Source organism: Abramis brama, assembly GCF_963993115.1.
Source record: "Abramis brama genome assembly, chromosome: 22".
Lineage (NCBI taxonomy): Eukaryota > Metazoa > Chordata > Actinopteri > Cypriniformes > Leuciscidae > Abramis > Abramis brama.
The window spans coordinates 33,393,020-33,418,915 of record NC_139984.1 but is presented as its reverse complement, the minus strand read 5'-3'; the positions used below and the strand labels follow the sequence as shown (position 1 = coordinate 33,418,915).

The 25,896-nt window shown below is 39.5% G+C and overlaps 1 protein-coding gene across 4 annotated transcripts in view; it reads left to right on the top strand.

Moving 5' to 3' along the window:
• syde2 (synapse defective 1, Rho GTPase, homolog 2 (C. elegans)) overlaps nucleotides 1–25,248 on the top strand; it is a 44,490-nt gene extending 19,242 nt beyond the window's left edge. For all 4 annotated transcript variants that reach the window (XM_084099324.1, XM_084099323.1, XM_084099326.1 and 1 more), the window contains 5 exons: nucleotides 1,440–2,566; nucleotides 11,787–11,913; nucleotides 13,820–14,001; nucleotides 16,523–16,754; nucleotides 21,142–25,248. In XM_084099324.1, the coding sequence (XP_083955450.1) occupies nucleotides 1,440–2,566; nucleotides 11,787–11,913; nucleotides 13,820–14,001; nucleotides 16,523–16,754; nucleotides 21,142–21,794 (2,321 nt within the window). In that variant the 3' untranslated portion in view covers nucleotides 21,795–25,248. The remainder of the gene's footprint in view (nucleotides 1–1,439; nucleotides 2,567–11,786; nucleotides 11,914–13,819; nucleotides 14,002–16,522; nucleotides 16,755–21,141) is intronic.
• Nucleotides 25,249–25,896: the final 648 nt, after the last annotated feature.

The window sequence follows — 25,896 nt, the reverse complement described above, 5'->3', positions numbered from 1 at the left end:
AGAGTGTGTGTGTGAAGTTTTAGCTCAAAATACCCCACAGATATTTTTTTTTATACCACGTTAAAATTGTCACTTTTTGAGAGTGAGCAAAAAACACACCGTTTTTGTGTCTGTTCCTTTAAATGCAAATCTATAAATCATGTTCCGGGGGGCGGGGTTTATGCAAATTTTAGGGTTTGTGATGTCACTAACCCGGGAGGAATGTCATGTAGTCTCTACCAGCCGTTTATTGTAGTCCTTAAAAAGCAACTTCTTTAAAAGAAAATATCTCCCTTTGCTTTGAACTTTGAGCGTTGTAACTTTGCAGATGTTGTTTATGCTCAAACAGCAACATTACACACTAACTAAAGCTAGAAAAGTCAAATCATAATCAACCACCCCTTTAACCACTACGCTCTCGGCCAAAGCAAGGTCTGGTTAAACGCTCCGCTCTGGAATTTTCCACAGATGTTTCCGTGTTTTTGATGTGTGTGTCTGAGCTGGAAAGGGAATTTTTTGGGATATATGTAGTTATTAAGTTGTGTATGTACTGTATGTGTGTGCAGAGCAGAGGGGGAATCCTGTGGACGAAACAGGAGTGAACAGGCCAGAAGGAACAGGAAGGAATTATGGATAATGGGTCAAGTTTGTCCATTTATTGGGCTTGTTTTAGGCACACAACAAGGGTATTACTTGAGTATGGAATAATTTGATGATAGTCAAACCAAAATTATTCAGACACCATGTAATTTTTATATATTCTTGTCTGCACTGCTTCTACTGATTAAGTATCTTGCTTTAAACATCCCAAATCACTGTTACTTTCAGAAAAGAATTTGGCATGCAGTTCTAGAAAATTACTTTGAAGCGTCTATCAACTTTAATATTTTTTTTGTGTGTTGTTTTTGTGTGTATGTTTCTTTAATAATGATTTCCTGTAGTCAATAATTGTATCCCTTAAAACTCATCTTTGATCACCAAAATTACATATTTAAATGTTTTTTCCTTGATATTAATGTCTTTATGCCTTAAAATATCTTGAATGTAACTCGACACCCTTGCCTCATTTAGTATGCACAGTTCTATGAATATGCAAATGAGCCCCGCCTCCACTCACTCACTCAGCTCAGAGATCCACTGGTTGATGATCACACGTTGATCTGATTGGTTACAAGGTAGTTTGTGACGTCAGAAACACCAGCGATTTCAAAGCGTGTTTTTGAGACTGTCTTTGGTTCACTGCAGTTTTAAGGAGAAAATACTCAGCAATGGTGCCGACTTATGAATTTACACATGGTTTGTCTTAAAGCGTATTAAAAACACCACATAGACAAACAACATTAAAAGTTGGATTTTCACCATGGCATGGACTTCAAAAAGTACTCCCACAAGACTTAGGTTTGGTTTTTCACAATGACTAGGGGCAATTTACTAATTTAACCCTCCTTTTCTTCCCATAGATCCCTCAGAGCAATCCACTGGTGGACTTTCTCCCTCTTCTAGTCCAAACCCAGCTAAAAGGAGCACAGCTATCAACTGGTCTTTTCCCGATAAAATCAAGTCACCACGGACTGTCCGGAAACTTTCTATGAAGATGAAGAAGCTGCCTGATCTTAGTCGGAAGCTTAGCGTTAAAGGGACACCTAGTAATGTGTCCATCAGCAACAGCCAATCAGAACCAAGGGCTCACTCAGCTAGAGCCAATGGGATTGCAGACCTGGGCCAGTCCCGGCCCAGACTGTCTCCGTCGGGTGTTACGACTGCATTGGCGAGTGGTAATGTGATTTGGCGGTACCATCTTGACAGCAGTGTTTCTACTCAGCACAACTTTGATAAAAGAAGGAGCAACTGTGGCGGCATTCCCAAATCGGCAAGTAAGGGAGGTTATCTAAGTGACGGAGACTCGCCTGAACTTGTGGCCAAGTCGGGGAAACACGGCAACTCGGAAAGAAAGAACTATAAAGCCCGAGATCCCAATGGGAATGGCGGAAGTCCGAAGCTTCCTGGCACAGAGCTGGATATCGATGCCTTCCGATCGTACAGTTTCTCCGAGCAGCCGAAGTGCCTAACGTTCATCTCGGGACTGATGAGTTTGCACTTCTATGGTGCAGAGGACTTGAAGCCACCGCGGATTGATTCCCGCAATGTCTACTGTGCCATTCAGGTGGACTCTGTCAATAAAGCTCGCACGGCTTTGCTAACCTGTCGCACGGCCTTTCTGGACATGGACCACACCTTTAACATCGAGTTGGAGAACGCTCAGCACCTCAAACTTGTGGTCTTCAGTTGGGAATCAACGCCGCGACGGAACCGGGTGTGCTGCCATGGATCCGTGATTCTCCCGGCGTTGTTTCGCGTGAGTAAGACACACCAGCTTGCGGTCCGTCTGGAACCGCGCGGGATGATCTACGTAAAGCTGAGTCTCATGGAGCAGAGGCAGAACTCTCTCGATGGCCCGGACGGGGATCACGAAACGCAGGTGTTCGGCGTAGAGGCTTGGCGTGTGGTGGAACGGGAAGCATCTGGATTAATGGTTCCACTGCTTATCGAGAAATGCATCTCTGAGATCGAGAGGAGGGGTTGTCAGGTGAGTGAAGGCAGCAGATCTTTTAGGCTCTTTAACCTCCATGCAGTTCCTAATCAAATCTCCAATTTAAAGGTGAACTGTGTAATTATTTGGATGCCAAATGACTTGGTACAAAGTTCTCCTATTCCAATTTAATCTCTAACTGTAAATAAGCCATTGATACGTCGACTTTATGAGCAGCATCACAAGGTGGCACCTTCAAAAGAGTCCTAGAAGAGTTTGAAACGGGACTAACAGTGATGAGTCAGAAAGAGCAGTAGAAATGTTCGTGAAACTTGCTCGAGTTTTGCAGTTTAATTTAATCCCACTAGTAGCCCAGAAATAACGCACTCTTGTAACTCCATGGCTAGATTCAGATGCAGATGCAGGCGAAATGTAGTCTGGAAATCCAGACCTAAATCTAAAAGATTAATGGTCTGGTGTCGACTAATGAAAATCGCCCAGCTCGAGGGGCGGCACCAAGCATGCATTTGAAAATCTCACTGCACGCAATAGGATAACACTACGACCAATCACAACGATAAACCCCATACGCTTAGCTACCAGCGGAGCTAACTGATAGATTGGACTCTTAGGCAAAACAGCAAAAAGAGAACTCGCGAGAACTCTGGATTACCAGGGTAGGCAAAATGTCCCATATCCGATATTCCATATTAATATGGAAGACAGCTGCCAAGGTAGTCAGTGGAGTGACAGTGAGGTCTTACAGTGTTGACAGCTCTATACAAGCAAAACTATTTACTTTTCTCTCTTTTTTCCTCATCCTTCTCATCCAAACCAATTTGCACCACTTTACCTTATAAATGAATGTGTAAACCTTGACTTCAGTGGCCTCGATGTAGGGCTGCACGATTAATCGAAATGAAACCACACGGGATTTGGCAAAGGCTGCGATTATTTTATGTGCAGCTTGTCAGTGCAGCACGGCTCAATTTCATGTCAATTGCAATTATTCTACCTCCATGTGTACTTCTGTATGACAGCTTGCTGCATACCATCTTTGCATTTCATATAGTGCTTTACTATGTACTTCTGTAGACCCAAAGCACTTTACAATCATGTCAGGGGTCTCTCCACAACCACCTCCACTGTGGAGCGTCCACTTGGAGACAGTGCGCTCAACACACACCAGCTATAGGTGGAGAGGAGAGAGAGTGATAGAGCCTATTGAGTGGAAAGGGATTATTTGGAAGCCATGATTGATAAGGGCAAATGGAGGGAATTTGCACCCCTACTCTTTACAAGAAGTGCCATGGGATTTTTAATGACTACAGAGAGTCAGGACCTCGGTTTAATGTCTCATCCGAAGGACGGTGCTTGTTACAGTATAGTGTTCCCATCACTATACTGGGGCGTTAGGACCATAGACTGTAAAAAAAAAAAATGGGCGTAGTGTGCGTGACGTCACCCGTAGTGTTTCTGAAGAGCATTTTTTAAGCCCAAAGTGGGCGGAGCCGGCCGTCGCCATCTTGTTAGCGCATCACTCCCGGATAAACTAAAATGTGCAGCGAGGCGGATTAGCTGAGGCGACGTGACACTAACAGACAGCAGACAAACGGCTAGTAGTGACATCAGCAGCAATCCACCTGTCACTAAAGTGGCCACGCCCTTAATTATGCACAACTTTGAGGCTTAATATAATTTAAACGGATGAGTTATAAAAAAATTCACCCCCCTCACAGTCGTCATGAAGGGCAAGATTTGTTATATAGACCAAACCCACTTTTTGTACCAGACTGTAAACATGTTTTTTTTTTCTGCTGTAAAGTTGGGCATTTTAACATGGAGGTCTATAGGATTTACTCTTTTGCAGCTGGTCTCTAGTGGCCAGTCGATGAATTGCAGTTTAAGTCACTTCCGTGTTGGATTCAAGAGAGAGACAGGAAGGTTGCCGCTTGGTTTGAACACACACAGACCACAGGGTGAGCGCCCCCTACTGGCCTCACTAACACCTCTTCCAGCAGCAACCTGGTTTTCCCTGCTTAGCTTCAGTGGGTGACCAGTGTTAGGCTATATGGTGATATGGCTGTGGCTAAACCTTTGTTTGTCTTTTGCACATGTGGGCCAGTTCAAGATCGTGACCAGTTCACACTCAAATCTGATATCAGCCGCATTTAAAAATTCTATGAACAGCTAAACAAAAAAATGGAGCACTAAGACTTGCAGTATGAATGTAGCCTAGTTGCCCAGAAATTACGCACTTGTGTGTACGAGTGTCTTCTGTCATTTGTTAGGCTTTGGTTAAAGTGAGCTCGCCAACCGTTCTAAAGTCCTTGTCCATGGACATTACACACTCACACAAACAAGCTTAGCAAGGCCTCTCCATGGTTTGTGTGCACAGGCATATTGCCAAAGTTCTAGCCATTTATCTCTGTTACACACACACACACACACACACACACACACACAATCTGTCTCTGTTACAGTGTCACCCAGAGTTTAATGCTGTTCTCGTCCATTCATCCCACCAAGTGTGTCTGCTGTCAATCCTCAAAACAACTCTTGTCTGCTGTTCTCAGATCAGATGTACCCCAATACACACACATGGAAAATCTGATTCTGGACCAGCTGAGAAAGTGTCAGCCCCTTTGGTGTAAAGTAGATCCTTTGGGAAGGCTTTAAAGTTTTTTTTTTTTTTTTACCTCAGATGACCCTTTTGTGAAGTGTTATTAGCCTCCGAATGCTAAATCTACAGCTAAAGCCCATATATCTGATATTAGTCCAGTCATTTTATGAAAAAAGTTTGAACAAATTGCAACAGAATCAAACTCAACTGATTTTGTATCCTCAATATGTCCTGAGTAAGGGAAAAAAGCCCAGAAGAATCCCATTAGGGGAAAGTTTTGAAAAAGACCCAAATATAGCCTATTCATGCGCCTATTCATTCTTTTTCTTACGTGAATAGGGTAAAAATTTAGATATCACCATGAAAATTACTTGCATCAAGTTGATCAGAGTTGATTACTTACATCAAGACAAACAAAAAATGTATTACAAGTTTTTTTTAATTGTTTGTTAACATGGACAAATGCATAATCTAATTACGTATGTGCTAATTTGCATAATACCACAACAGGTCTAAACATTGGGTCTAGCCAGGAGAAAATGTCTTGTTGAATCTTGTTGACACATAACAGTAAATGACTTAATGTTAAGGTCTGAATGGAACCCATTTAGGCTACCCATGAGCATTAATACATAGAGGCAGGAAGAAGTACTTTAAACCAGCCTTTATTAATTATTATTGCAGAGATGGGGTTTGGGTCTGGGTCTGTGGGACTGTTTACCCTTGTCTCCTGTTCTTCCCTCAGACTCGTCCCCCAGAATCAGTCCCACAGCCCCAGACCCAAACCCCATCTCTGCAATAATAATTAATAAAGGCTGGTTTAAAGTACTTCTTCCTGCCTCTATGTATTAATGCTCATGGGTAGCCTAAATGGGTTCCATTCAGACCTTAACATTAAGTCTTTTACTGTTATGCGTCAACAAGATTCAACAAGACATTTTCTCCTGGCTAGACCCAATGTTTAGATCTGTTGTGGTATTTATGCAAATTAGCACATACGTAATTAGATTATGCACCGTTTTTCCATGTTAACAAACAATTTAAAAAAACTTGTAATACATTTTTTGTTTGTCTTGATGCAAGTAATCAACTCAGTAATTTTCATGGTGATATCTAAAGGTTAAAAGTTTTACCCTATTCACGTAAGAAAAAGAATGAATAGGCGTATGAATAGACCAGGGGTCTCCAACACGACGCTCGCGAGCTACCAGTCGCTCGTGGCCTGATTGGAGGTAGCTCGCCAAGGGCCGTTCACATATCGCGTCTTTTGCGCGCTCATTTTTTCCAGGCGCAGCGAGTCAACATGAAGGATGGAGTGCACCCAAACATTACGGGTGTTTTTTTTCTTCTCCGTAAATAAATCTTGTAGCAGAGCTTCAGCAAGCGTTTTTCGGTGGTGGAAATCCATTAGCTATTAAAACTTCTTTGTCGTTGTGGAGAGCGCATGGTTGCATAGCAACGACAGACGCCACGGGAAAATTGGACCGAATTTTACTATTAATAATAAAAGATAAGCTATGTCAGTAATGTATCTTTTTTGACTCATTCTTTTTATAAAACTGATTTAAAGGCTGAAATATGCGAGGGGTTAGCTTTTCATAAAAACTTTTTTGTCAAAACTTTATTTGAACTTGTAGCCTACATGTTAGTAGATAACGTTGCAAGACACTCCTTTAAAATCTGGCCATCATTTTTAATGTTATTATTTTAATGTTTATGTAAACAAAAAGTGCACATTGATGCTAAGTTTATTTGTTATTTGCTGGTTTTAGACATAAAACTTGGTGAATTGATTTTATTGTGTAGTATTAGTACTTTTTGAACAGGATTCTGTGATAACCGTGATCATTTTGGCCACTATAATCATGAAATGAAATTTTCATGCCATTTCATCTCTAGTTATCATGCACTATAAAATCAACTATAATTATGTGTTTTTACAGTATAATATGTAAAGTACAATTTTCTATAATTTTGTTTTTATCTCTGATTTTGTTCTTTTTTCTGACATTTAAGGGTGACATATATAGGCCTATTTTAGGTCTAAAACAGTTTGGATAGTTGTTAATATGAGAGTTATGAGACATTATTTAAGAGATTTAAGTATTGTATTACATGAGTAGCTCTCGGCCACTTTCATTTTTAAAAAGTAGCTCTCAAATGAAAAAAGGTTGGAAACTCCTGGAATAGACTATATTTGGGTCTTTTTCGAAACTTTCCCCTAATGGGATTCTTCTGGGCTTTTTTCCCTTACTCAGGACATATTGAGGATACAAAATCAGTTGAGTTTGCTTCTGTTGCAATTTGTTCAAGGTTGAACCCCATTTTGGCTTAAAATGACTGGACTATATGTGTATAAACACACACAGTATATCCGCATATCAAGTTTAGCATGTTTTTCTTGCACTCCTTTGAAGTTGCACTGTTGTGCTGTAATTTTTTTAGATGATGTAACCTAGCAAGGTCATGTGACAACTGTGTAGCTAGGAATGCACGATATATCGGCGACCATATCAGTATCGGCCGATATATGTTCATTTTTAATATTATTGTTTTCGACCTGATAAGAAAATTTGGCCGATATATAAAAGCCAATAAATAATGGATTATTTTAAATTGCTTTAAATATGTTTGGAAGAAAGGAAAACACATTTAAAGTGCAGCATTTGCAGCACAAGCCTGTCATATAAGCAGAGGCGGACAGAGTACACAGCTTCATTACTTGAGTAAAAGTACAGATACCCCTTGCTAAATTTTACTCAAGTACAAGTAAAAGTACTACAGTCAGATGTCTACTTAAGTAAAAGTACTAAAGTACTTGTTTTTAAAAGTACTTGAGTATCAAGAGTACAAGAGTACATTTTCTGAATATTGCATTACTACTGCCACAGTGCTTACACTGGTAAACACAGCAAACACTTGAAGCGAAAACTATCATTAACTTGTTCAGAAAATTGAAATAGTCTGGCGAGGTGGGGCACGGGTTGGCACATTCCCGGGATGGACCTGCTGCGTCTTCATCCATTGTTTCGTCCATGGTTTCGTCTCTTATCTAAATCTGACCATGGAGTTGACTTTGGCGGAAAGCTGAAGGTGATTGCTGATAGGCTGTCCCAATCAGTGGCGCCTGCACAATCCAATCACGTTTGAGAGGGAAACAACAAATTGAGGGTTTCCGAGATTTTTCTTTTTTCTTTTTTTTTTCTTTTTTAGAAGAAATAACGGGTACTCACAGTTATGGATAGAAATGTAGTGGAGTAAAGAGTACAATATTTGCCTCTCAAATGTACTTGCGTAAAGTCATGAGTACTCCCCAAAAATGATACTCGAGTAAAGTACAGATCCCTCAAAATTGTACTTAAGTACTGTACTCAAGTAAATGTACTCCGTTACTGTCCGGCTCTGCATATAAGCTATGTAAAATTATAATGAGAACATAATTGTGTGCTTGCAACATGGCTTTTAATGGTGAGACTTTTGTTTTTGTAATCAGGTTCTCGAAAGTTATATACAATTTTGGATTGAGTGTATAACCAATATATCGGTTATCGGCTTTCAAATATAAAGAATTATCGGTTATCGGTATCAGCCAAAATTTTCATAAAAAAGTCACATACTATTTTACGTTAGTATGCAGTATGTAAGATTTGTTAGCATCTGAAGGAACAACTACATTTGTAGCCAAAAGCAATAAGAATTGTTCCTGGATTCCTGCAACGTAGTGAGGTCATGTGACAAGTGCAGCATACTAGTTTAAAACATTGGTTATTGCATACTATTCTTCAGCTTTTTTCTTGTTTGTTTTGCACTATATACTGTGCAGTATTTAAGTACCCTACACTACAGCTAAAATGGCAATTTTTCACTGTTGTATTTCTGTGGTATCTCTGTACCAGAAATGCACAAATGTGCAATTATTGCATTTGTTTCTGAGACGATAATTAGATGTTTCTACTAATGTGAATATGCTAGGTCATGTGACAACAATGTAGCACACTACAGTTTAAGACATTAATTGTGTTCACTGCTCTTTAAAAGCTAATATGAAGTAGATTATATGCAGTGGTTGTTCTGTATTTAGTTCACTGAATTGGAGTTACTATAATATTTTTGGTAACTGAAATAAGTGAACTTGTTTTAAGGTCAAAGCTTTGCTGATCACTGTGTGTGGGAACTTTAGTAAAGCTTTTCTAGTTTGTCTTAAGACGCACAACATACGAAGGTCACGTACGCTAAAGGATTGCTTCTTATGAACTATGGCCGCGGGAAACATCCTCCCAGTGTGTGTTTGTGTGGGTTAATGATTGGCTGTGTGCCGTGAGGGTTTTTCCCCAGCCCCTCTCGCCTGTTTAACCCTCTGGTGCTCTTTGGTAATTTTTGAACGAAAATTTTTAATTTTTTTAATGGTACGAAACGTAGTAAAGGTTTTGGCACTTGTTATGTGAACACAAAAAAAAAATCATCCACATGATTTGAAAAGAAACAGTCACACTTGTGTTGTTCGCACATTGGAAATGAATGAGACGTATTTCCTCTAGTGGAAGCGTTTGGTACTGCAGCCGAACACACTCTCACTGAAAGCTCGTTTTTTGAGATATCAACCTCAAATTTAAAACACAACTTGTTTAGATTTATGGCTTCTTGCAGTTTTAGAGTAAAATGTGTTTTTGAAAATATAGATTTCATATAACAATTGAAAATAGTATTTTTGTGCATTTTTCATAACAATAAACATAAAATTCTGTAACTTTAAGTTCACTTTTTAAAACAAAAATTCACTTCAGCAATGATCTGCCAAGTGTCGTCTATGAAAAGAGATCAAACTTCAGTCTGTCGCTCTAAAGCGTTCAAGATTTACCACAGTTTAAGTTGGAAATGTAATTTTTCAGTGAATAAATGGATTATAAATACAGCGTAAATATAATGTAGTATCATAAAATCCCCTAAAAATACAAAATATTAAATAAAAAACTTTATCAAACTAAAATATAGTACATTCCTTTCCTTGAAAAATAAAAATAAAAAAATCAGTAATTTTTGACCGACACATGAAGAGCACCAGAGGGTTTAAAGGAATAGTTCATCTAAAAATGGAACATTTTGTCTCTCTTACACTTTTACCATACAACAAAATTGCATGGTTATTTATATTATATATTTTTAAATTGGGTGAAATGTACCTTTGAATTCATAAATTCTCTTTAAAAATTTCTGAATTTTTATTGCTCATTTTGGACTGCTATTTCCACGCGTTAGCCTGTGACCTCTAAAGCTTGAGCCGTTCCGGAGCCCAAGCAGAGAGTCTGGTGGAGACGTCTGGCTGCTGCCCAAGTCAGAAACTCCTCGTTTGGTTTAATGCATGTCACGTTAGCGGTCGCGTGGAGTCTGTGGTCACATGAAGAGTGACAGCGGAACTGAAGACTAACGGTCAGGATGTGTCCTTCAGTAGCGGAAGAAAAGAGGAAGGTTTCGGTGGATTCAGGAAACTCCTCCACTGCTTTTAACAAGCTATTATTTCCTCTGGTTGACATTTTTAGAGTTTAACACACACACACATACACACACACACACACACCGCTGGTCTGAATCAAGCTGCTGTTTCACATTGTTGGGATTTTCTTCTGTGTGTTGGATGCTGTGATGATGAATCACTGCTGGATGCGTTTCAATACAAGACTGAACCCTGTGAACTATATTCTCTATATTTTATTTATTTATTTATGCATTTATTTGTGCATTTATGAATGTTTAACATAGTAGTATGTTAAACTGTTGTCACATGACCTCAATACATGTTTAATATTGCAATATATAATTAAGGAAGTGTAGGTATATTTAAAAAGTGTAAGATATTCTGTGCATACAGAAACCTGGCATACTGTGCACAGAAGTAATAACTTGAAGTATGGTGTATGAAAATACTTGCCAAAATGTGACATATACAACCAGAACACATATGTCAAATATCCCACAATGCAACACCCTCAACTCAAAGTCAACCATAGCATCTTTTAACATATACTTCATTACTAATTATTTTCAGTGTTCTGATAAATGTTGACACTTTTGCATTAAGTTGCATTAAAAAATACGTAATAGTCATATTTATTTCTGAGATGATGACTGAATGTCATGTGACAGCTGGTGTGTTTGATTGGCAGGTGGTGTGTTTGATTGACAGGTGATGTGTGTTGACAGCTGGTGTGTTTGATTGACAGGTGATGTGTTTGATTGACAGCTGGTGTGTTTGATTGACAGCTGGTGTGTTTGATTGACAGGTGGTGTGTTTGATTGACGGGTGATGTGTTTGACAGCTGGTGTGTTTGATTGACAGCTGGTGTGTTTGATTGACAGCTGGTGTTTTTGATTGACTGCTGGCGTGTTTGATTGACTGCTGGCGTGTTTGATTGACAGCTAGTGTGTTTGATTGACAGCTGGTGTGTTTGATTGACAGCTGGTGTGTTTGATTGACAGCTGGTGTGTTTGATTGACAGCTGGTGTGTTTGATTGACAGCTGGTGTGTTTGATTGACAGCTGGTGTGTTTGATTGACAGGTGGTGTGTTTGATTGACAGCTGGCGTGTTTGATTGACAGGTGGCGTGTTTGATTGACAGCTGGTGTGTTTGATTGACAGCTGGTGTGTTTGATTGACAGGTGGTGGGTCTGTATCGTCTCTGTGGTTCGGCTGCGGTGAAGAAGGAGCTTCGGGAAGCGTTCGAGAGGGACAGTCACAGCGTCGAACTCTCGGAAAACAACTACCCGGATGTCAACGTCATCACAGGTATGAACCCGTGTGACGTGTGTTACATTTACACACTATTTACGCTTATTTTTGGAGCAATAAAGAGCATCTATTCTTCTTTTCCATCTGTGTTTAGTGTGTAACGTTGAGTTATCCTCTATATCAGTGTCAGTGTTTCTGAACTCCTGAAACGCCTCCATTGTAGTCTTGAGTTTCTTCCGGGAACGAACACGTCACAATATTCCTCATTATAATAATTCATACGCAGAATAAAGGGGCGGGGCCTGGTTGAGATTTGGCAGGAAAACAGCTGTTCTACATTGGAATCATATCTCACTGTATGTTGATCCAGTAAATGCAATATTGATTAGCAGAAGGGACTTATACAATATTGAGAAGATTTTCATGTCAGTTGTGTGTTAAAGCATTGAAGCTTCTGTGTGGTGTTTCTCACTGTGTGTGTGTGTGTGTGTGTGTGTGTGAGCTTGATGCCCGCTGTGTAGTTTTGTATGAGCAGGTGGTGTTTATTTGCCTTTTAAACCAATGTGTGGCTCAAAGTTCCATCATGCATCTGGCCACCAGCCAGCCAGCCAATCAGTCTGCTGCTATCTATAGCCCACATTTACATATCAACATTATTCAGCACGTGTGTGTGTGTGTGTGTGTGTGTGTGTGTGTGTGTGTGTGTGTGAGAGAGTGCGTGTGTGTGTGTGTGTGTGTGTGTGTGTGAGAGAGTGCGTGTGTGTGTGTGTGTGTGTGTGTGTGTGTGTGAGACTGAGTGTGTGTCTTTATTTCCTGCTCATGACATGCTGCTGTCACACACACTTCCCAGGTCAGAGGTCACGTCTGACTAAATTAGCGCTTCTATTTACAGTCTGTTAATTGGCCGGTGGAAAATCTCTCTGTCACTGAATCTGAAATCCTTGTGGGACTAGTTTTGGTCCTCATGAGGAAACAAGCTTATTAATCACACAGAAGGAGTTTCTTTGAAGATGTAAAAACACAGACAGTTGTTTAAAGTTATTGTAAGGGGAGAGAATCTACAGTTTGTACAGTATAAACATTATTACATCTATGGAGAGTCCCCACAGAGTATAGCTAAATAAAAGTGTGTGTGTGTGTGTGTGTGTGTATTCAGCTCTGGCTCAGCCCCGTAAACCACACATTCAATTGTGTGTGTGTGTGTGTGTGTGTGTTTGTTTATTTACTTAAAATAAATATATTATTTATTTACATTTTTATTTATTTAAAGTCTTATTTTTACTATTTATTATTCCATTTTTATAAATTATTTTATATTAATTTATTTGTTTATTTTAATCCTTATTTTAATTATTTATTTATATTTTTATTAAAGATGTTTGATGTTGATGGACTTCCTCCTTTAATCTATTATTTATGGATTTATTATAATAAAATTTTTATCTTATATTTTTTAATTTGTTTGTTTGTTTGTTTATTTACGTTTTTTTTCTTTGATTGATTTTTCTTAATTTTTTAATGTAATTCTTATTAGTTATTTGTTTTTTACTTATTTATTTAAGTCTTATTTTTATTATTTCTTTTTACATTTTTATCAATTATTTTACTTTTTATTTATTTGTTTATTTATTTTCTTATTTTTATTTTCTCATTTAAACATTATCTATATTATTTTATTTATTTCTATTTTTATTGATTTAATTCTTATTTTTTTATTTATAATTTGTACATTTATGTATTTGTTTATTTATGTATTTATTTAAATGTATGTATTAATCTATTATTTATGGATTTAGTATAATCAAATTTTTATGTTATGTTTTTACATTTTTTGTTTGTTTGTTTATTAGTTACGTTTTTTCTTAATTTATTTAATCTAATTCTTATAAGTTATTTATTTTTTACATTTTCATTTATTTATTGAAATGATTTATTATAATCATATTTGTGTGTGTGTCTACAGGCGTGTTGAAGGACTTCCTGCGAGAGCTTCCTCATCCTCTGATCACTCCGCCGCTGTACGAGTCGGTTCTGGAGTCGATGTCGAAGCGGCCGCTGCTCATGGGAACCGGCGTGTGCGAGAACGACCCGATCGACACGGATCACGCCGTCAGCCTGATGGAGATCCTGCCCGACGTTGAGAAGGTACAGGAATATTCTGGAAGCGTCTGTTATCCATGTTCTCACGTGTGTGTTTCTGCCAGTGGTGTCAAGTATCTGAGTAAATGTAATTAGTTACTGTACTTAAAGGTGCAGTCTGTAAGATTGACAGCTAGTGGTGGACATAGGTACTGCAGTCCAAATCAAAATATCAGAGATTGTGGTTTCTCCCGCCTCCGCAGACTCGACGCTCACACGGGTCGCCAGTTTGAGACACGCAACAGGAACAAGCGAATGGACAATGCAAATTGGCGGTATCACAGACCAAAACAATAACAAACATTCCAGCCTGGAAACGCACATTTCAGAGTAAAATAGCTGGCAGTAGCAGTGTTTCTCAGAGAAACGAGAATCTGAACTCATGTTTCCTCAATATATGCAAACATATTATGGTATTTTTATGCTTTAGTAGAGTGAAAAGGTTACATACAGCACCTTTAAAGGGATACTTCAGGATTTAGCATTAAGCTTTGTATTAGTAGAAAACCTGTAGTATTTTCGAATGACCGTGCTTTCCACCCTCATGTCCCCCGAGACGAGAGATTTATGTATTTTTTGTCTGGAAAAAATCCTCCGATGACGCAAAAATAGTCATTGCGTCATCGGAGGATTTTTTGGCCAGAGGCTAAAGACTACAGCCAGTAGGAGGCGCTGTCCCGCATGTGTTCAACCCGCCCATAGAGGGATCTCACTCACAGAATGTACACACAGTGTCAGCCGTCTTTCTTTGGAAGCTAAGCTAGCAGGCTCTTGTTCTGTGGAGAAAGCTGAGTAGTAGGGGTTACCATCCTCTTTTTCCCAGACATGTCCGGCGGGCGAGATCGTTCAAAATGTCCGGGATTCAGCTTTTGCTTTCTACAGTCGCCATTCATTGTTTACATGCACACCTTTTGTTTCAATCTTACTGAATTTACATGAATGCTAAACAAGTGATCGGTTGATCACAGGCGTCGCTCATCAGTAATCACGCCACCGGCCTCGCGCCGTTCTCCCGCGGCCCTCAGCCTCGTCCTGCTCGCCACAGTAAACATGATGAATGGCGACTGTAGAACGCAAAAGCCGAATCCCGGACATTTTGGGCGATCTCGAAATCCCGGGCAGACTCGTCACGGAGACTCACGATAAAACGGCGTCTTTTAAGTTTCGAGTCAACTAGTAGCCTAGCCTAGCCTTGTTGAACTGCGCGCTCTTACCGGTAGGCGTGGCTTGGGAGTGGCCTCGTAGGGCAGCGAAGCAAGTGCATTCTGGGAGTTGTTGTCTTTCATCCACATGAGCCAAAAATACATTTCCTGGCTTTTCTCAGTCTAGAAAGCTCCAAATTCAAAAATAATTTCACATTTCTACTACATAAATGACCCATTTTAAATACACATTCATTTTTCCAGAGGTGAAGTATCCCTTTAAGTATCTTCTTGGTTACTTTGTAGTTTTACTGAGTATCAAATATATTAGCAACTTTTACTCTCGACTTGACTACATTTTTGAACAAGTAAACGTACTTTTACTCCAGTACATTTGTGATGAGTAATGCAATAACACATGGCACTAACTGTTCCTGCAGCAGTTTATCACTGCTTTAAAGAAGCGATATCGTCGTCTAAAGGCATTGAAGGAACTGTATCTGTGTGTTTCGCCTTTACTCACACACACTGGTCAGCGATGATGCTCTACAGTAATGCGAGTGTATTAGCAGGTATTTGCTGAATCAGGTGTTTGATTTAGGAGATGAGGTCATGATGAGGCCGAAACCAGCGCTTTCAGTGCAAGTACACTGTGACTATTTTACTTTACTTAACATTCATTTATTTATCCGCTATAAATAAACCGTTTTGAAGGATATGTGACCCTGGATCTCAGATCACACGGGTTTATCTGTGGCAATAGCCAACAATACATTGTATGGGTCAGAATTATCCATTTTTCTTTTATGCCAAAAATCATTAGGATATTCAGTAAAGATCATGTTCCATGAGGATATTTTGTAAATTTCCTACTGTAAATATATAAAACATGTATTTGTGTGAGTGAATGCAGCACAATCGCCAACATAATGAACAACTTTAAAGGAGATTTTCTCAATGTTTAGATTTTTTTTGCACCCTCAGATTCCAGATTTTCAATAGTTGTATCTCGGCCAAATATTGTCCTATCCTAACAAACCATACATCAATGGAACGCTTATTTATTCAGCTTTCAGATGATGTATAAATCTCAATATCAAAAAAATGACCCATGTGACTGGTTTTGTGGTCGAGGGTCACAGATTGGTTTACTTGCAGCCTTTTGTGCACTTGAGCTGAACTGAGACTTGAGAGTTTGCAGACGTTTAAGAGGCTGTCGTGTCTACCTTGATTTATTGCAATATTCAATTTTATTTTGATTTTAGAAAATAAACATGATTTCTCATCTTACAAATCACTTGTGACTTGTAATGGAGTTATTTTCGCTGTAAGGGATCTTCACTTTTACTCCAGTATGGTTTTCAGCTGTGGCTTCTGCTCCCCAGGCGACCCTGCGCAAGCTCCTGGATCACCTGAAGCGTGTGGCGTCGCATCACGAGGTGAACAAGATGACCTGCCAGAACCTGGCGGTGTGTTTCGGGCCGGTTCTGCTCAGCCAGAGGCAGGAGGCGTCGTGTCACGGGAACCGGGTCTTCATCGACTCCGAGGAGCTGGCCAGCGCTCTGCACTTCAAGAAGCACATCGAGGTGCTTCACTATCTGCTCCAGCTCTGGCCTGGTGAGAACAATACACTCGTTATTCTGTGTGTGTGTGTGTGTGTGTGTGTGATCTCAGAATAAACCCCTTCAGGCTGATGAAGACCTGATCCTGATCCCCCTGTCAGGGTTTATTCTGAGATAACAACCGGCTGAATGTACATTATCACTTATTTATTCTCATTATAATCAACATCGCTTCATTATCTGCTCCAGCTCTGGCCCGGTGAGAACACTGCACTCGTTATTATTCAGTACTCTCATTATAATAAACGTTATGTGAGATTCACACACGCTTGTTTCGGACCAGTTTTGCTTTCTTCTGTGAAACACAATAAGAGACGCGAGGCTGAAAGTTGTTATGATAGTTTTATGGTGCTTCTTTCCGAATTTGTAATGAGAATAATTTATAAATCTGTCATCAGAAGGTTTAGTGTGTGTGTGTTCTTGTATATATGGTTTATGAGGACATGTGTATAATGACATGGGTATTACAACGTAAACATGGTTTATGAGGACATCTCATATGTAAACCACATAAACAAATGTGTGTGTGTTTGTGTGTGTGTGTGTGTGTGTGTGTGTGTGTGTGTGTGTGTCTGTGTGTGTGTGTGTGTGTCTGTGTGTCTGTATTCAGCTCTGGCTCTTTTTTAATGTCACCTGCTCAGATTAAGGCCGGCCTGCAGTTTTCTGCTAAAATTGAAAAACTTTTAACAATTAGATTTGTTCATCCTCCACAGAAGAATGAATACGTCTTCAGAACATTAGCATAAGGATTGTCGTGTTTAATGATAAGTTTAAGACATTAAAAGAATGTGTTCATGCACATGTATACCTCTGTGCGGAATATTGTTTAAGATTACACATGACTGTTTACCGAAAGGAAGAAGGGGACTCTTATTATGAAGTTCCCGGAAGTGCGGTTGTTGTTGGTTGAGCACGAACGATGTAGAGTGAAATATGGTGTACATGAATAAACTGGTGATCGATTAACTTCTGAAGTGTGTCTTTACAGGGGTGGTTGATTATGATTTGACTTTTCTAACTTTAGTTAGTGTGTAATGTTGCTGTTTGAGCATAAACAACATCTCCAAAGTTACAACGCTCAAAGTTCAAAGCAAAGGGAGATATTTGCTTTTAAAGAAATCGCTTTTTAAGGACTACAACAAACGGCTGGTAGAGACTACACCACATTCCTCCCGGGTTAGTGACATCACCAACCCTAGAATTGACATAAACCCCGCCCCCTGAACACGATTTATAGATTATTATGACAGAATATGCTAATCAATGACTAGAAGATAACTACACATCAGCTTCATAAATTCATCAACTAACCATTCAGAAATGTTGTCTACATGTTGTCACTTCTTCTTGAGTCTCTCCATCATTGTCCAACTCTGGTTTGAACATAAAAGGCTAAAAGTTTTTGAAATTTTCAGTGCATGTGTGTGTGAGGTAAAAGGACACAAATTCTTGAAGCTCCGCCCCCTGTGCCGGCAGCAGCAGCTCATTTGCATTTAAAGGGACAGACACACAAAACGTTGCGTTTTTGCTCACCCTCAAAAAGTGACAATTTTAACATGCTATATAAAAATATCTGTGGGGTATTTTGAGCTAAAACTTCACACACACACTCTGGGCAATCAGAGACTTATTTTACATCTTGTGAAAAGGGGCATTATACCACCCCTTTAAGTGTAACATTTAGGTGCGCTGTTTCTTTAAGGCTCAGGCATGTGTGTTGTGTTGTTGTGCGTTCGGGGTCTCGTCTCCTCCGTGTGTGTGACATCTCTCAGCACGGAGGAACGGTACATTAAACCTCAGTCTATAATTACACACATTCCTGTCTTAACCTTCAACTCGGCAGAACAATCGCCCGTTTACTGGCCTCTCGCTGTATAAAAGAGCCTTCGTCAGGCGTGGAGAACTCCCATGAGGCCATGGGGCGGAGGACGTTTTGTCTGCTTGTGTGTCAAACTGTGTGTCAAACTGTGTGTGTGTCTCTACATGGGCACACGATTTAGTGGCGCATGTTCTGCAGTGTGTATGTGTTTGTTTTAGTGCTGGGCAACGATTAATCACGATTAATCGCATCCAAAATAAAAGTTTGTGTTTACATAATATACGTGTGTGTACTGTGTATGATTAATTTGTACATATATTGTATATATACACTCACATGCATGTATATATTTAGGATTCTTTTTAAATTTATATATAAAATATTTATATATAATATAAATTATGTATAAATATATATACAGTATATACATGCAAACATTTCTTAAATATATACATACATATATGTGTGTATTTATATATACAAAATACAAACACAAACTTTTATTTTGGATGCAAGTAATCGCAATTAATCGTTGTCCAGCACTAGTTTGTTTATTATCTGCAATGATGTGCACATATTGTATTTTTAGTCAGTTTTGCATTAACGTTTTTACTAACATAAAAAGCAGCCCACCATATTTGTATGTACCATGAAAATGAGAAAATTCCAGATTGTGTTGTAAATCACGTTTTGTTTTTTTCAGTAAGAAATATCCAAACATCAAATCTAAGCTCTGTAAAGCTGCCTTGAAACCATATGTATTATGAAAAGTGCTAAGTTTTTCAAGTTTTGCTGTGGCAGTCCTTCTTTTATGCTGTTTTGTTATGTGTTATGCCTGTTTCTTAGGTTTATGCTTTAAAAAAAAATGTTTTGATTTGCTGCTGACCTCAGGAACTCTCAAAATCCGTCTGTATCCAAAAAATTATATTTCTATGTCAAACATAACAACATAGTTAACTCAGCTTAGGTAATCACCTAACATCATTAATCAAAGTTAAAACCATCACATATGCTTAACAGGTTGTGTGTACATAGAAATTCTAGCCTTAAGCCCATTCTTTAAGTACTTTTATTGTTTAAAAAAAAAAAACTACATAATTTAAGGCTGAAGCACCGCGGTATACTTCGTTTTTTACACATGCATGCAAGGGTCCGCAAAATTCGCCACCAGAATAGTATGCGCATAGCCTGGTTAAAACCAGACCATTCTCAGTAGTAACTGAGTTATGGTCTGGCAAAGCTTCATTAATAACTCATTTCCAAAGGGGCGTCACCAACGGACGTCACTCAAATGCTTCTGGGCGCAATTGGATAGACCTAAAACCAATCAGAGCGATCGTCATCGTGTAAAGCCCGCCTCAACGTTTCTGATTGGTGCCTCGATTTGGACGGATTAGAAATCGGCTTGAATGAGCTCTTTGCCAGACTACTTGTAGAGCAAATCTAAATTTGCCGGAAGTTTGTCTGGGTTTTCCCAGGCTAGTATACGCAGGTCGCACAAGCGTATTTAATTTGTTTTGCACTAATCATTTGTTCCACAAGATGGCAACACTGTACCGGACCATTGTTTCACAGTAGAAAACAAAACTAAAGAAAAGGAACAACAACAAAATACCGGAGACTGCAACAACAACATACTTGAGTAAGGGGGTTGAGTGAGAGCCACAACATTCGTTTAAAAGAATACAAACACATTTTTATCTGTAATAACTTCTGGAGAGAAATAGCACAGACACTGGACAAAGATTAAACTTTCTAGAGCACATGCGTCGACCGCCTGCGTTCGCGCACACTATCAAAAATATAAAGTATCAAGTATACTCTGGACTTCAGAGCAACATATCTAATTATTTAGCTCTCATTTGTAGATTGTATATTCATTTTTGCCTGTCTGTTTGTTTATTTTACTCGTCATATCACATGTAGGCCGCAGCTAAAATCACCAGTGGGTTTAGAGGGCAGATCGGGGCAGGTAAACTGGATTAACGGGTGTGCTTTGCGTGTCTTCTGCTATTCTTTCATGATTTCAATACCTTGCTAGCATGCAGATTTGTTCAAATAAAAGCTAAAAATAATGATAGCTTGCCTCTGTTGTGCCACTTTCCTTCACCAGATCAGCCAGAGTTACAACGTTTGTGGTAGTTTAATAGAAGGTTGTGTTTTTGGGGGACAGAGTTCAACAAAAAGTATTTGAGGTTTAGCCAAATTGGGTTGGTGTCGGTAGTTAGGATTTTTGAGTTTTTTAGGGTCTTGTGGCATCTGTCTCATTTGTTCTGCATGCTTTGAGTTTTTTATGGAAAAACCCCATATGTAATTGTCAGTGTTGGGGAGTAACTACCTAAAAGTCTAAATGCCTAAATTCTGCTCTCTCTATCAAGTAGTGCTAGTAAAGTTCATTTTAGTCAATCTTTTTCTCTCTATAATAATAAAATAAAATAATATAAAATAATTACTTCAAAGTACATTCCCCAACACTGGTTATTCCATACATTCTCTCATCATCTGAAATGTGTCATTAATTTGTAATCAAATGAATAAGCCCATTGTTTTCTTTCTCTTTTAGTTGTGGACGCTCAGGGTAAATCTTCATCTCCGGTTCCTGCCCCGATGGAGTCGCTCCCAGTGGTGACGGCTGCCGTAAGGAGGAGAAAAGAGCGTCCACAGGTGTTGAATTTGACTGAGGCGGACATGGCTGGAGTTTTGCGACCCAGACCTGGACGTCTGGACAGTCCCAGTAACCGTTACGCCGGAGACTGGAGCCGATGCCGGGAAACGTACCTCCAACCGAGCTGCCTGGAGGAGGCCGACTATGACGACGTTCCCAGCGAAGAGCCTCTGAACGCAGTACAGGAGGATTTACCAAAGGGTACTGAAGATGTGGTCCCTGAACAAGAGTTTCACGAGGTGGATGAGGCAATGGAGAGGGTTGAGGAAATGCAGATAGAGGAGGAATTGAGTGAGGAAGAGGATACAGGAGAGTTGGATAGGTTACAAGTAGAGGAACCTCTACCTATCAGCCCCTGCGATCAGATCCTCCCCGATTACAAGGAGCACAGACCCAAAGAGCACACCTACCAGGCCTACATGAAGATCCAGGAGATCAGCCCAGTACTAAGCAACAGGGTCAACCTACGGGACTTGCAGGAGAGCATCGACACGCTCATTGGCAACCTGGAGAGGGAGCTCAACAAGAACAAGCTCAACGTAGGTTATTGACTCTTTACCAGAACAGTGGAAATATGGTGGTGATTCCCTACAGACTTAAGCGCTGTGGAACGTTCTCGCTCCCATGCACACTTGGGATGCATGTACAAGAAGACATTCCTCACTTCTGATTTGTGTTTTTGTTTGTCTCCTGGTCTCCATGTTGTTGATCGCGTTATTGTTTTTCTTCTTATGAGAAGAACTCATTGAACCCTGAGGGGTGCGCCAGGTGCCTTCATTGTGTCAAGGTGGTGCTTAGGACAGCGAGAGCTTTTTACTTTCTACAGAGGTACAAAACATTACGATGAAAACCAATGCACTTATGGGGCCTGCTGTTAGAGGCATGGCTAGTTCAGGTACAGGTGTAAAGCCTTACGGTGGGAGAACTAGGTACTACAGATTCATCCCAGATCCTAAACCAGGGGAACTCAATCCTGCTCATGGTGATCCGGCTTCCTGTAGACTTTAGTTCCAAACCTCCAAACACACTTGAACCAGTTAATCAAGGTCTTCGGGGTTCACTTAATGAGGTAGATCACCAGGAGCGGGAATGAACACCTTACCCTAACCCTATACCAGATGTCTCAAATGCAAATGACCTAGTTAGGTGGTTTTAACGAGTAGTTTGAGATCCCTGCACTCTACTTCCTAAACTATGAGTGTTTTATCCTAACCTTATCCTAAACCAGGAGAGTTCAGTCTTGCTCCTGGAAGGCTACCTTCAGCTCCAGTTCTAATGAAAGGGATAGTTCACCCAAAAATGTAAATTCTGTCATCATTTACTCACCGCATGTCATTCCAAATCCATAAGACTTCTATCAGCGAACATAAACCGAAGCTGAACTGTACTTGCTTGACGCGTGAGAACAAACCTCATTGGTTCTTGCGTGTCTCCTCAGAAGGCTTGGATTAAACCACGCAGATAATGTGGATTTATTTTACAATCTCTTTATAAACGTTTTGAAACGTAAGAGTTTTTAGGTGAATAGACTTTCAATGGTGGGACAGAAATCTCTCAGATTTCATTACAAACATTTTCAGTTGTGTTCCTAAAATGAACGAAAGTCTTATGGGATTGGAACAACATGAGGGTAAGTAATTGATGACAGAATTCTCGAATGCAAATTACCTAGTGAGGTGGTGTTAGCTAGTTGTTTGAGATCCCTACACCTTAGACCCTCAACTCTGAATGTCATATCCTAACCCTAATCCTGTACTAACACTTACACCCTAAACCAGGGGTGTACAGTCCTGATCCTTGAGATTTTTCTCCCCGTAGACTTAAGTTCCAGCCCTCCAAACACACTTGAATCAGCTCATTGGGGATCACTTAAAGAAGTAGATCACCAGGAGCAGGATTGAGCGCCCAAACCTCAATGATCCTGAACTCTACATCAGGGGTCTCAAATGCAAATTGCCTATTGAGGTGGTGTTAGCTAGTTGTTTGAGATCCCTGCACCTTACTTTCTAATCTCTGGATGTTAAGTTCCAGCCCCCCAATTACACTTTAACCAGCTAATTGGGGATCACCTAAAGAAGTAGATCACCAGGAGCGGGATTGAGCGCCCTACCCTAACCCCAACCCCCATGACCCTGAACACTTCACCAGGGGTCTCGAATGCAAATTACCTACTGAGGTGGTGTTAGCTAGTAGTTTGAGATCCCTGCACCTTACTTTCTAATCTCTGGATGTCACATCCTAACCCTAATCCTGTACTAACACTTACACCCTAAACCAGAGGTGTTCAGTCCTGCTCCTGGAAGGCCACCTTCAGCTCCAGCTCTAATTAAATGCACCTAATTCTAATCAAGGTCTTTAACTACAATCTTTTAACTTTGAAGTAGAAGTTTTGGAGATAAACTTTGCTGGAAGGTGGCTCTCTAAGAGCAGTCACAGACATCGAACACACTTTCATTCAGGGAGCGACTAACGCTGCTGGTCTAGTTGAGGTTGCAGTCGAGATAAAAACAGCAGCTGTTTGAGTTTTTTTCCTTGTAAAATTACTTCAAACATCCTGCTTAAGCTATGGACAGCGGAAAATGAATATGCTTGTAGTAAATAGTCAATTTAATATTTAATAATAGTTAGGCAGAACTTTAATGATGAAAAAAATAATAATAATAACTTAAAATTGCTGATGTTTATGTTGCTTTTGATGGGCGCACCCTAAACGCAAAATTTAACTTAAAAATGAAAAGGGCAATCTAAATGACCTCTGTGATGATCGTGGTAACATGATAACACCATGACGACAGCTGTCCCACTTTTGATCATTATATTTGTAAATGCATCATTCTCAGCAGTCCAGGGATACAAACTCATCAGTATTTGACAGACACATGTATGTATATAGGAATATAGTTGGAATATGTATTTTCGATGACGTACACTTCAGTTTGTGCATATTTAAATGTTCGTCAGCTACCTTGTAGTATTTGGCCTGTAGATCAGCCTTAAATACATATATATATATATATATTTTGTTGGGTCTATGTAATGATATAACCCACAGTCACAGAATGAGTTTGGATTTTGAGTATTTTGTGGTCACGAAAGTGCAGGAAATTTGAGCATTGCATGGTCAAAAGCTTTACGGTCAAAAATAAAGTGTTTCTCAGTGTATCCTACAGCGGGATGTATTTATGCGTGTAGATAGAGATCATTTTAATTACAGTGAAATTCTAATTTTGTTTTGTTTTCCATTTGGCAGCTGCTCACATTTACGGCTCGGTTGTAAATTTGCAGTTCTTGTGAATCCAAGACTGAATCGGTACACGGGCTGTTCGTTTTCTGATTGTGCTTCTCGCCTGACAATGGTCTCCACAGCTTGAAATGCTACAGTCTGCTTGAAAATCTCATTATAAAAGATATAAATAAAGGATTTGTTAAAAATAAATTTGAGTAAACGTCACCAACGTCACCAAATCCAGCCAATAAAAGCAGTCGACTGGAGGTTTGTTCGGTGGCCGTGGTCTCAGTTTTCTCTCAGTAAGGCGGTCACACTAGATTTTAAGTATGCAAAAGTACTTTTTTTGCTATATAAATTTGATATGATGTCTTGCATATGGACTTCTCATTTGAACACATTCAGAATAATAAATATAATGCTAAATTCAGAATGCTAACTATCTATTCCAGATTGCAGATTTCAGTATGCATGCTTTTAAATGTGTATTGATGCAAATCCAGTGTGGCCGCACCTTTAGAGTGTTGAATCTGGTTTCCTGAAGCCTGATTTGGGATCAGATTCCCTGTCGTACAGAGATCAGGGATTTCGACCGATCCATGGTCAGCAAGAAGGAAACTTGTAAGCTGCTTTGATAAAAACATTCCTGTTTTTCTCCTTCGTCTCTGCTGCGGTTTTTGTAAAAGTTTGGTTGTGCTAAGATGAACGTGCGACTAAAGCAGATATTATTTGTACTGATATTGAGAAGTATATGATCACATTAAAGTTTTTTTCATGCAGCCCCTGATGACTCGACTGTTTTTCGTTAAATGTCTTGATATATTTAGCAGCTTATCTTCACAGATGGTGGTGTGACCGAAGCAAGGTCAGGCTACAATGAGTCTCTGCGGATTCACATTTCGGTTCCTGTAATTTGTCAGTGGAACATTAGCTGGCGATCTGTCACGGCAGCTCAGTCATCATCAGTCTGATATATCAGGTGAGTCTTTGCCAAAAAAACACTGGCATGCAATGAATCTTGGGATAGGCTGTGAAGGATCCACTCGTTCTATCGTTCACGGCCCGGGGAAATAGGATGCATTTGTAGGCCTCGACCCTTCGTCGCAATCAGCCTTCGAGTTTTAAAGCAATATATTGTTTTATCTGAATGAGTGGGCAGGATGATTTTCACATAGTTTTAAAAGCAAATATTCTAGACTACACTGCAAAAAATGCTTTTCTTACTTAGTATTTTTGTCTTGTTTCCAGTCCAAATATCTAAAACCTCTTAAATCAAGATGCATTTACTAGATGAGTAAAATGACATAAGATATTATGTCCTGTTTTCTGGGGGAATTAATCAAAATGAAGTGAGTTGATGCTTAAAAAAAAGCAAAATTATCTGCCAATGGGGTCATAAAAATAATCTTAATTCAAACAGAAACAGC